Source organism: Peromyscus maniculatus, chromosome 3 (genome assembly GCF_049852395.1).
Source record: "Peromyscus maniculatus bairdii isolate BWxNUB_F1_BW_parent chromosome 3, HU_Pman_BW_mat_3.1, whole genome shotgun sequence".
Lineage (NCBI taxonomy): Eukaryota > Metazoa > Chordata > Mammalia > Rodentia > Cricetidae > Peromyscus > Peromyscus maniculatus.
This window is the reverse complement of record NC_134854.1, coordinates 116,062,281-116,075,394: the sequence shown is the minus strand read 5'-3', so window position 1 is coordinate 116,075,394 and position 13,114 is coordinate 116,062,281. Positions and strand designations below refer to the sequence as shown.

Sequence of the window (13,114 nt, the reverse complement as noted above, 5' to 3'; positions counted from 1 at the left end):
CGGCCTTGACCACTACTATGGCCTCAAGACCTCTGCCAAATCCTTGGCTGAAACTGCCATGGCCTCCTAGTCCTGGGCTTCCGGTTCTCTAGGCTTCCCACCACACTGGCATGATCTGCCATTTGGTGTTTTCCAAAAGAAGAAGAAGCAAGTCACAAAACTTAACTTGTACTGATTTGAGAAAGAAAGTGAGGCATTAAGCAGTTGAATAGCCTAGGAACAGCTTTGGTTTCAGACATGACCTCAAAGGCTCCATTGGAATCTTAGGCAGTATTCCACTTTTTGTCTCCGCTTTTCTCTGCATACATCTTGCTAAGCCATGTTAGAAGGACCAGCAGCAGCACATCAAGTGTTAGAAACCTGTCTGCTTGATTATTCCAGCATCAACAGGCTGCAAGTTGCTCCACTAAAATTTCTATACCTTATGTGCTGGTTAGTTTTATGTCAACTTGGCACAAGCTAGAATCATTTAAGAAGAGGAATTTGGTTGAGAAAATGCCTCTATAAGGTTTGCTTGTAGGCAGTTCTGTAGTGTGTTTTCTCAGTTAATGGTTAATATGGGAGGGCCCAGCTCTCTGAAGGCATGGCCACCCATGGGCAAGCGATCCTGGGTGGTATAAGTAAGCAGGCTCGATAAGCCATAGGGGACAAGGCAGTAAGCAGCTTTCCTCTGTGGCCTCTGCTTCAGTTCCTGTCTCTAGGTTCCAGCATTGAGTTCCTGGCCTGAACTCTCCATGGTAGATTACAACTGTAAGCTGAAATAAACCACTTCCTCTCCAAGCCGCCTTTGGTCTTGGACTGTTTATCACATCAGTAGAAATGTGACTAAGACACCAGCCCTTCATTGCTTAGCCTTGCAGCGTGCACCTGTTCCTGAACCAATGGAAAAAACCAACACGATAGAATATTCCTAAATCCAAGAGTCTGACTTGGAACCACACATTGGTTTGTGTCTCTTCCTATCTGGACCACCCAGACACAGAATGGCCTCCAAACGGGAGCCTTAATGATGGCACCAAAATAAGAGGGGAGAGATGTTGGCCAGGGAAGTCCTCCAGATGGCCTAGTCAGTGGTGCTAGGTTGTGGTAGAGCTGCTCATCTTGTAGGCTTGGCATGCTGCCATTCACCTTCTGGGGAGCCTTCTCATGTGTTGAGCTCACTAGCTGTTCATCAGACAGCTTGAGACCCAGTTTTATCCCTTATTTTGCTTTACTCAGAAACGTCTACAGGGGAGTGACGATGGAAGACAGAAAATGACTATATCTTGATTAGTGTGTTTTGAAGCTTCATGGAGATTGACGTTTAATATCATCCTCCTCTATAAAAAGTCAGCAGGGATGTCAACAGTGCTGTTTATGGGTGTTTTGATGACATCACCCTTGATGTTTCTGGTTAATACGGAGGCAAGGAGACACCTTCACTTAGAGCCTTCTCTTAGGATCCAAGTCCAATCAGTCCACCCACACGATACTGTTCTGGGGTAACTGTCTTAGTTTTCACAGGAACAGTCTCTTTAGCTTCCCAAAGGAGTCTCAGTTCTGACTCACTGCCATAGCTGTCTCTTTATTCTAAACTTTTGTAATCTTTCCAGCTTAATTTGTCACTATTTGATCTTCGCCAGTGTCTATCAAAACTCAGAAACGTCTACAGAGGAGTGACTCTGAGAGACTAAATAACTTCTACAAAAACCTACAAAAATGCCACAGAGTCTGTGGGTTCAGTTTGATCTTTTTTCCCCTCCTGAATCATGAAACCAAATGAATTCAGTGGAATGAGATCTCAGATCAGTCTGAGGACATTTTGGTATAGAATCCTTAGGGTTTGCGTTGATACATTGCTTTCTTCTTTGACATCTTCAAGATAATTGTTGTCTTGTTTCTTTTCAAATACACTTTGCTGCGGTTTGTCTTGTTTGGGTGCTTCCTTCCTGTACTCGAGCTAGACCTCCCGGCCCTGCATGTGCCAAGCAGATGCTCTACGACAGCTACATCCCTGGCCTTGCTAATCATTTTGATTCTTTCTGTTTACCCAAGTGAAACAGAAGTCATAGTGGATAACCAGCAACTAGGAAAAGATAAGTTCTTTTAAGAAGGTAGAAGCTGGATTTGGGCGGTTTTTGCTTTTCTTGAAATGATCGAGTGATTTTTGTCTTTATGTGGCATACTACAGTTTACAGTTACAGATTGTACCGTCCCTGAACCATCTCTGGAAAGAAGCCAACTTGATCACTATGAACGATCTTTTTGATGGGTTCTTGAATTTGGTCTGCAAGTATTTTATTGAGAATTTTTGCAACTGTGTTCACCAGGGATACACGGCACAGAAATTAAATAATTGCTAAAAGCCTACCTATCAATGAGACATCTATAACACCCTCACCAAGGCTCAGGGAACCTTGCAGATGAAGGGATGAGTGAATTTATAGGAGCTGTAAACGAGTGGTGTGGAACCCTAACTTCTGGGCATGACGTCACTGCGGCATCCTTGAATTCCCTGCAGCTGTAAGCCTGGGCCTGGCGTGAAAGAGGAAGCTGCTCTCGAGGCCGCACACTCTGCAATGCTTTACACACACAATGGTTGATTAGAGCAGGTAGAGGCATTTTCTTCAGTGGTATCATCACTGGCAAGACACACAAGTTTTTGTAAACATGCTGATGGAAAACTCCTGGGTCACTAGAACGTTGGGGAGTAAAGGAGAAGGAGGGCTAGGTGTGGAGACAAAAGGAATTAATGAGAGAGGAGGTGAATGGGTTCATATGATCCGAACACATTATATACAAGTATGAAAATGACCTAAGGAAAGCCATTATTATCATAATTAATATTTGTTAATAAAATCTAGGATCACAAATGCGTGTGGGGAAAGAACGTAGATGTATTCGTCTTGCATTTCCCAGCGTGTTGTTGAACAGCTTTGTGCTTGTTTTTTTTTCTCTCTCCTTTGTGCCTGATGGATCAGCCGATTCTGGAGACCAGGACGAGCACACTCTCCAAGAAGCAACGCTCCCGCCTGTGAATAGTAGCATCCTCGCCGCTCCCATCACGGACCCTTCTCAGAAGTTCCCTCAGTACCTACCTCTTTCTGCAGAGGATAACTTAGGTCCTCTACCTGAAAACTGGGAGATGGCCTATACCGAAAATGGAGAAGTCTATTTTATAGAGTAAAGTATACTATTTTCTCTACCTGAAAATACCCTTCTGGCTCTCTGCCTCCTGTCCCCTTGCTCTGGAAATCAGCTAGGCCTGAGGGAACTGATCACATACGTAGCAGTGGTATTCTGATCACACAAGCTTCACGTAAAACGTTTTCATCCGTATCATTCTTAATTATTCGTGTGAAAGGGTTTAGGGAGCGGAAGGTCTATAATTTCTTGAAGGGGTTAGGCGAACTGAATCTTGATATAAAATTATAATAAATAACCATTTTATTTTCCCATTAAAATGGTAAATACTTGACATATTTTTCTTAACTGGTTTCAGTTTTCTTACTACTGAGTTTTGAGGCTTCTTTATATATTATGGACATAATTTTATTGATTTTTTTTTTCAAGTGTGGTTGTGATTTTTCTTAAGTGTGACTCTTCATAGCTTTTCAAAGTCAAGGAGCTTTGGATTTGACTGATCTGGTTTATTTTTTTTTTTCTCTTTATGGAGTGTGCCTTTACTGTGGTAATGAGAAATCATTGACTAACTCAAGGTTAAAGATTTTCTGTTATAGTTCTTGAAGAAATTTCATAGCTTTACCTTGAATGTTTCGGTGCGTGGACCGACATAGGCTAATTTTATTGCACAAGACAGGTAAATAGGGATTTGAAAACATGTAGATGTGAAAGGCTAAAATTGTATGTAATTAAAGTTTTAAACAAGTAACACTAGCAGAAATAGAGAAAAGAAAACTAATATAGTTCCTATAATTGAAAATCCGAAAGTCTTCTGGCTTCCCTAACAATGGTAGTGCATGTTTAAACGTAGTGTTTTGAATCTGCTGGTGGTGACATGCACCGCTTTTTATAGGTCATAGACAGACAGTGGTGGGGGGTGGGGGTGGGGAGGGGCAATTATTCTGTTAAAGCAATAGTACAATGCTCTAATTATACACAAACAGAACTATAGATAAATGTATTATTCTCACATAAAGGTCTACTATTATGTGAACCAGCAAGGGAAGGCATTGCAGAAGAATATATAAGCACCTCAACTTTCTAAAATGCATGCATGCATCTAAGTGAGGGGCTTGTTTCCTAATCATAGTCCACATTTCTCTGGGTTTTAAGGTTCATATATGCCATATATTTTATTACCAGAAAAGGGAAATAAAAATTAAAAGTACAATTCTCCTACACAAAGGGCACGAGGAAGAAAGCTGCTTTGAAAACCCACCTGGAAAGAAGTTTGTGAGGCATGAGAGGAAGCTCTGCTGTTGTGCAGCCAGAGGATGGAGACACCCATGGCTCTTGCGGGCTTCTTGTTAAGGGCAGATGCTTATTACACACAGAAATGGGAGCAGCACAGTGGTCAGCGCTTTGTTCTCTCCACTTCCCAGCTGTGTGAGCTGAGAGCCTTGCTCCTCTTTGAACCTCTTCCGTATCTGTAAAAGGATAGAAGGTCTCGAACCTACCCTGGCTGGCGGGTTGGCGGGAGCAGTGTGTAGAGTGCTTGGGTTGATGTAGTTAGCCATCACTGCTTTTCTTCACAGAGAAGCATTCATCGCTCACAGTTATGGCAGATGAATTTCAACATTGCTAAAAGAAATTGTATCACCTTCAAGTTCAGACTTCCATAGTTAGGATTTATAACGTATTGCCTTTGAAATTTTGTCCATTAGCAAGAAGAAAGTGTAATAGAGGCATTCCCAATATCAAATAATGTATGAAATGCACATTCTTGGAAAAGAAACAACCTGTAATTTTGCCAAGGACTGAACTGATAAATTTTAGAAAAGAAAGTAAGTGAGATGCTAGCCCCCCCCCCCAAAAAAAAAAACTTTGGCTAGCTTAAGTACATACTCTTTGCAAGTTAACATATCTTTTAGGAGACCAGTTTCATTACCCTAATATCAAAACATATGGTTTTGATAAGTATGGCATTGACTTTCCAGATATTAGTATTAACTGTATTAACTGTATAGTCCATTTGAGACTGGAGATGTTCTTTGGTGGTAGAGCTCCTGCCTTTTGTATGTGAATAGTAGATTTGATCACCAGCACTTACAAAAAAAAAAAAAAACAAACCTGTGTATAAACATTCATACATACATACATGCCATTTATATGTTAGCCTTAATTTTACACATGTACACATACAGAACTAAACTTTCAATGGTGTTTTCCTTCTGAAAAGAACTTAGAATGTCTTGTATTGAATCACAAGTTGAAGCAGAATTAAATCTAATGCTTGTGTGTTTTATGGATTTGAAAAAAATCTAAAATACTAGACTGGTTTTACAGTTTTTGGAAAACCTAAAATCTTACAAGTTAACAAGAACATTCAAGACAAAGCATAGACTTAGGACCCTTGTACGTGTGTACAAAATGAAATAAGAGGACTCTGAAAGGAGCCGAAGGAGCAGACTTTCTCAAACAGGTCTTCCAAGGAGCCATGGGCAGGTCATTCCTGGAGTTTTCTTTTTAACTCATTTATCTTAGGCTTTGAGCAAAAGAAACTGGCAACTCAGAAACACTAGCAGATAGAGAAACAGATGGTCCTAATGAAAGCCTGCTTTCTCTACCTGAATAATTGGGAAAGGAGGGGGAATCCTACAATTCAGACAGCTTTTGGTGAACAGTTCCTGTACCCCAGTCAGCAACACAGAACGTACCAGGGTCCTACCCTTGCCCCCAAGAGCCACTAAAAGAGGGAACCTAGATATTGCCCCTTAATAGTCCGATGGGAGCCTAAACCTGCTTCCAGGGTACTCTCTGAAAGACTTGTGGCAGAGATGGAATGTTGATTGTAGAGAGGCAAAAACAATGCTGCCTGCCTGTTTTCCACCCAAATACTGGGAGGAGAGGGAGGGTGTGGACCTCCTCCCTACCTGTAGAAGCAAAGTACCGTTTCCCTTCTAGGGTGTTGTCCAGATTTCCATCTCGGGCCTGTGGTAGAGCCTACAGGTGAAGCTCCTGGTTTGGAGCAGTAATGAGATGCTTCTGTCCCTTTCAGCTGGGCTGGTATCAAGCAAGGTCTCCTAAATAGCTGGAATGGATCTCCCCAGATAGGGGGACAAGGATGTCCTTCCCCATCTAGTGTCCCTGAAAGTGAGGCAATGCCTACCTATAACTCTCTGGAGCAGTGTCAAGCCAGCTAAAGTAGGTTTAAGTGAAATCCATAGTTTTGTAATACAATGCAATGAATATCCAAGTTAATAAAAAAAAAAAAGTCACTTCTTAGCTGGACCTGTTGGTACAAGTCTGAAATTCACCCATTCAGTGAACTGGGCAACAGGATTTAAAGGCCTTCCTTAGCAACATATCAATACCCTCTTTAAAAATAAAAAGGGTTATAGCTTAGTATTAGGGCATTTGCCTAGCATATGTTAGGCCCTGGGTTTAATTCCCTGTACCACAAATAGATAATGATTGATTGATAGGTAGACAGACAGACAGACAGACACATTTTTTGTAGCAAGAGCCAGAAAGATCTCATGTTGAGTGAGAGAAAGCAATCAGCAGATACCAATACCAAGATGGCAGAGACGTTAGCATTGTCTCTTCAAGATTTTACAAATACCCATTATAGTTAGGCATGGTAGCTAGCCTGAAGTCTCAGCACTAGGAAGACTGAGGCAGGAGGATGGAGAATCTAGGGCCAGCCTGAGCAACATTTAGAGATTTTATTGCATGAATGAATGAATGATTACATATATCCATACATACAGCCATTACAAAATCCTTCACTAGTCAATTATAAACATACTTGTAACAAATAAAGGTAACGGAAAGTTTCAGCAAAGTGGTAGAAAAGATAAAAAGAAAACCTTGAACTTTAAAAAAATAAAAATAAAAAAGCCTAGTGGATGGGTTCAGCAGCACTCACTGTCATTATCAGAGTGAGAGCCAGAGAAGGCAGGGGCTGCATGTGGAGGTGGGAAACAGACTACCTGACCCATACGACACACAGAACTTGGGAGAGAAGCAAAGGAACAGACTTTCAGGAGCTTTGGGGCCAATTACAAACATCTGACATCAGTGATCAAAGTTTTAGGAAAAGACAGTGAGTGGGCAAGAGGGAAAATGTAAGAGTCGGTGTCTCAAAATTTCCCACATTTAGCAGGATTGCAGAAAGCAGCTGAGCTCAAACTGAATGCACACAAAGAAAACGCACATCATCTTCGCGTTACTTCTCTGTTGCTGCAGTAAAGAAAGAGTCACGATCAAAAGCAACTTAGGGGAGAGTTTTTTCTGTTTACAGTTGCAGAGGGAGAATCTGCAAGGGCCAGGAAGGCACCAGAGCAGGTAGCCAAAGCAGAGAGCTGGCTGATCATATAGAGTGTCACCTAGCAAGCACAGAATTAAACTAGACGAAATGCTAGGCGATGAACTCTCAAAGCTCCCCAGCGCCCTGTGACTTTGTCCAGCAAGACCCCACATCCTAAAACTTCTGTAACTTCCTAAAACAGAGCCACCAGTTGGGGACCAAGTGTCCAAATATGTGAACCTATGGTGACATTTCTCTTTGAAACCATCATAACTAAACATAAAAAAACCTTGAATAGGAGAAATGACACCTTAATATAACAAGTGATGAAAAAGACTAGCACAATGGTTCTCAACATGTGGGTTGCCACCCCTTTAGGGGTCTCTTATCAGATATCCAACATGTCAGATCAGACACTTCCATTATGATTCATAACAGTAGCAAAATACAGTTACGAAGTAGCAACAAAGTAATTTTATGGTTAGGGGGTCACCACAATGTGAGGAACTGTATTAAAAGGTCACAGTGGTAGGAAGGTTGCCACCAGACTAGAAGGTAGGAAGAGCTGTTTGGACCCTGAGAGATGGGAAATAACTCAGTGTCTATGTAGACTCAAAGCACTTTTAGGATGAGGTGCTCGTAGATGAACCAGTGCTAGGAAAGGTAATCATCAGCGAGCCTCCTCTACATGAAGAGGAGAATTCTGGAACAGCAGGAAGCCACAATAGAATAGGCGAAAATATAAATAAGAAAAACTTTTCTTTACCTCTTGATTTTTCTTAATTAATTTAGAGGCCTGAAATAAAAAAAGAAGTTCAACACTTTTTTCCATACAAATTTAGGAAGAAGCAGTAAGCTAATTATAAGTAAAAGAATATAAGTGTAGCTAAGATTTTTATATATTTTTTTTTTTTTTTTTTTTTGGTTTTTCGAGACAGGGTTTCTCTGTGTAGCTTTGCGCCTTTTCCTTGAACTCACTTGGTAGCCCAGGCTGGCCTCGAACTCACAGAGATCCGCCTGCCTCTGCCTCCCGAGTGCTGGGATTAAAGGCGTGCGCCACCACCGCCCGGCGATTTTTATATTTTTAATTGACCAGGGAAAATGGTAGCACCAGTAGATTTTATAACACACATATGAAGGAATATATAAGTGTAATAAGATAACTATATATGAATTACTATCTAAATGTGATAAGATATGGTATCTTAATATTTACATTGTAGTACCCTGTACTGGTTAGTTTTTTTTTTGTTTTGTTTTGTTTTTCCGAGACAGGGTTTCTCTATGTAGTTTTGGGCCTTTCCTGGAGCTCACTTGGTAGCCCAGGCTGGCCTCGAACTCACAGCGATCCACCTGACTCTGCCTCCCGAGTGCTGGGATTAAAGGAGTGCGCCACCACTGCCCGGCATACTGGTTAGTTTTATGTCAACTTGACACAAGCTGAAGTCATCATTGAGGAGGGAGCCCCAGGTGAGGAAATGTCTCCATAAGATCGAGCTATAGGCAAGCAAACATGTAGGTCATTTTCTTTTCTATAAAACTTTATTTATGTTTTCTTTTTTTTTTTTTTAAGTATAAGTGCTCTGTCTGCATGTATGCCTGCATGCCAGAAGAGGGCATCAGATCTCATTATAGATGGTTGTAAGCCACCATGTGGTTGCTGGGAATTGAACTCAGGACCTCTGGAAGAGCAGCCAGTGCTCTTAACTGCTAAGCCATCTCTCCAGCCCTTGTAGGCCATTTCTTAATTAGTGATTTGTGGAGAAGAGCCCAACCCACTGTGGGGGGGCCACCCCTGGGCCAGAGAAAGCAGACTGAGCAAGTCCAGGAGAGCAAGGCAGGAAGCAGCATCCCTCCCCACCACTACCTCCATGGCCTCTACAACAGCTCCTGTCTCCAGGTTCCTGCCCTGCTTGAGTTCCTGCCCTCACTGCTTTTAGTGATGAACTGTTACATGGAATTGGGAGAGAAGTAAACTGTTTTCTCCCCAAGTTGCTTTGGTCGTGGTGTTTCAACGCAACAATAACCCTAAGGCGTACCCAAAGCAACCATTTCAAAATCTAGATAAACAATAAAAGTAGTTCAGATAAAGAGAAAGGATTTCTCAAGTCCAGCAGCCCACAGGAAAGCTGGAAAAGAGCTGGAAAGCAGGAGCATAGTCAAGGATTATCAGTAACTACAGGAAATTAATTAATGCTGTAACAGTGAGGTATGCTGAACATAAATGGATAGGAAAAACTATTATAAAAGTATTAATCATAAAAGACTAAACATCATAATATTATGCAATAAAAACATTTCACAAACAAACAAGACTTCTTTAAAAAGAAAGAAAAAGAACCAATAATTCAGAACAGTATTCTCAAAGAAATTGTTTGCTTTTGTTCACTTCTGTGGCCGAGTCTTTCTTTGTAACCGTTCTGACCTCAAACTTGTAATCCTCTAGCCTTAGTCTCCTTAGTACTTAGCTTGAGAAAGAAAATCAAATTAAATGAAAATACTGCGTATCAGAGTGGAACAAAACCCAGTGAATGACAGAGGTAAATGTGTAGTGTTTAAAAAGACGGCTCTGGTCTGTAGTCTGAGTTTTATCTCAAGAACCTAGAAAAAGAAGAGTTAAGTCAAACTCAAAATAAGGGATGCCTCGGCAGCTAAGGACCCTGGCTGCTCTTGAGAGGACCTGATTCCATTCCCAGCACCCACCTGACAACTGACAAAGTTTGTAACTCCGGTTTTAGAGGGTCTGGTGTCCTCTGTGGCAGCCACAGATAACTGTATACAATGTAGTGCCCATGGATAAAGGCAAACACTTATACGGGTAAAATAATAATAAATCTTAGCACACACTCTCAAGCTGTTCTCAGGGGAGACTGAAGAAGAGCAGTCAATGGAACTGAACCCTAGAGAAAATGTCTGGAATGGCTAATTCTTCAAAGCTTTAATAGAACTGAAAAGGATCTCTAAGACAGACAAAGAATGAAAAACAGAAATTTGCCAGTATTAATCAAGCTGGGAATCATCACCAATCTGAAGATTTCTACAAGATACTAAGGGAATGTGGCCGCAGATCTCCATATAAACATTTAACAAATCACAGTGATTCAAGAGATAGACTGTTGCTCATCTAGTATGAGTTAAGATCTTTTAAGGAGCCCCTAACTATTAGGAAAATGAGTTTATAATTTTAAACTACTGAAAAAGAAATTGTAGGCCTGCATGGTTTCACATTGGAGAATTCTGTGAGAGCAGAATGAGCACCATTTCTACACAATGTTTTAGAAAATAGAAGAAGAGCAACATTGTATGATGTTTATATGGTGATGTTTCCCTGATAAGGATTCAAATGAAGGCTTGTGTGTATGCCTACAGCACAAGTTCAAACCCTAGTACTGGAGGGAAAAAAAGAACAAAAACTCAAAGACATTAAAATAAAAAGAGTGAAAAATAAAATTCAATAAGAACAAAACCAATACCCAACATGGTTATGTACCTGAAAATCCCAGCTCTCAGGAGAATGTCGAGTTCGAGGGTAACCTGCATTATGAGATCCTGTCTTTAAAAAATGGAGAGAGGGAGACACACACACACACACACACACACACACACACACACACACACACACACACGATAATACATGTTCCAGCTGTCCCAGTGAATAGCTTTGTAAAGATGTTGCCATTGATGTTATCCAGGTAAAGGTATATTGAATCTAGCTGTTTTCTTCGTTATAGTGACATGAGGCTCTATAGTTATTTCAAACTAAAAGGTTATTAGGCCTGTTGGTTTTTTTTGTCAACTTGACACAAACCTAGACATATTTAGAAGTATGCAGCATTCCTCCAGGGCCTTTGTATCCGTTCCTGCCTTGAGTTCCTACCCTGACTTCCATGATTGACTCCAAGCTATAAGATGAAATAAACCCTTTCGTTTCCAAATTGCTTTTGTTCATGGTGTTTTTATCACAGCAACAGAAAGATAACTAAGACATAAATTGGAACCAGGAGTGGGATTTTGTTGTGACAGACCTGACTGTGTTGTTCTTGAAAGGACTGTGAAAGAACTTTAGAACTTTGGACTGGAAAAGCTATTGAGTGTTCGCAGCTCAGAGGGCTGTTTTGTGGGAGCTTGGAATATACGAACACTGACATTTGTTGTGATAATGGAAACCTAACTTGTGAAATTTTAGAGGGTTTTAAGAGTCCCTTATAGACTCTATTGTGGCCTTTTGATAATTTCAATAAAACAATTTGTGGTCCTGGACAGCTAGGGCTGAAGAATTGGCTGTGATTAACAAGAGACCAGCACCCCCACAGTAAAACCTTTGCTTTACTGGGACAATTGATGCTGGAGATGAGTGGTTTTTAGGAAGAGGCCAGCATCATTGGCTATCGGAAGTCTGGAAGTATTTCCTCAGGGTTAGTTAGCACACAGAAGCTGTGGTCCAGAGAGAGCCAAGACTGTACCTCATGATGGCAGCTGAACTTGGTAATGTGTAAGGGTTCCCCAGGTGGTACTGGTTTTGAAAGTATGACGTGGTCATGGAGAACAGCTGAGATTTGGCACTGTAAGAAACCAGGCGAGACCACTGGTCATGGTGCAGCCTCAATTGTAGAAGCCCCGGGATTTAAGAGTCGGGGAGAGAGATTGAGACTTGGCATCATGTGGCAGGGTCAGAGTCCCTGAAGAGAGGCTAGGAGAAGTCATTGGTAAGGGTGCCTCTGTAGTTATCTCCTAACATTTTGTAGATCCCAATACTGTGGAACAGCCTCCAAGAACAGCAGCAGCTGTGGATTGGAGCTGGCCTGAGCCTGTGAAATGTACTGTGTGGGTTCAGCATGCTAGAGCAAGAGAGGTGGAGCTGCGTAAGCCCTTTAAAGCCCAGAAGATTTTGAGTCCCAAACATTGGACACTGGGTTATTTACAGTGTTAGAGTTTGGTTTTGCTTTGATCTAATGGTAACTGGGCTCTGGCTCTTCCTTTTTGAAATAAGTATATAAGTTACTTTTTATAGGAGTTCAGTTGAGAGAGTTTAGATATTTTAGAGAGAATGTGAACTTTGAAAATGACTTTGAATCTTTTAGACAGACTGAATTTTTAAAGTGACTTTTTAAAGACTGAAATGTTTTATATTGTGATATTGATATTAATATGAGGTCTTGTGAATGAATAAGAAAGGGAAGATTATGCATAAATAAATTATGTGTTTGTGTGTCAGCAAGGGGTTAATTGTCCTGTTGGTTTCTGTCAACTTGACACAAACCTAGCCATCATTGGTAAAAAGAAACTCAGTTGAGAAAAAACGTCTCCACAACATGGCCTGTAGGCAAGCCTGTGGGGCATTTTCTTGATTAATGATTCCTGTAGGCAGGGTCAGCCCATGAGCAGATTGTCCTGAGTTATTTAAGAAAGCAAGCTGAGCAAGCCAGTAAACAGCACTCCTCGGTGGCCTCTGCGTCAGTAACTACATCAAGCCCCTGCTCTGACCTCCCTGGATGATGGACTACAAGCTGTAAGATGAAATAAACCCTTTCCTCCCCAAGTTGTTTTCGGTCATGATGTTTCATCCCAGCAACAGAAACATAACTAAGACAGAGGTTTGTTTCTGAAATGCTGCATACCCGTGTCCGGGCAGTGAGCGGTGTAGTGTTGCCGCATCACAGGAGACCAGTGCAGACCTCAGACTGGGCTGTCCGACTCCCT

The 13,114-nt window shown here is 41.3% G+C and overlaps 1 protein-coding gene across 50 annotated transcripts in view; it reads left to right on the top strand.

The window, feature by feature from the left end:
- The window catches only part of Magi1 (membrane associated guanylate kinase, WW and PDZ domain containing 1), a 650,928-nt gene that overhangs the window by 532,948 nt on the left and 104,866 nt on the right, over positions 1–13,114 (top strand). For all 50 annotated transcript variants that reach the window (XM_076567400.1, XM_076567410.1, XM_076567406.1 and 47 more), the window contains one exon: positions 2,961–3,162. In XM_076567400.1, coding sequence (XP_076423515.1) covers positions 2,961–3,162 — 202 coding nt within the window. The remainder of the gene's footprint in view (positions 1–2,960; positions 3,163–13,114) is intronic.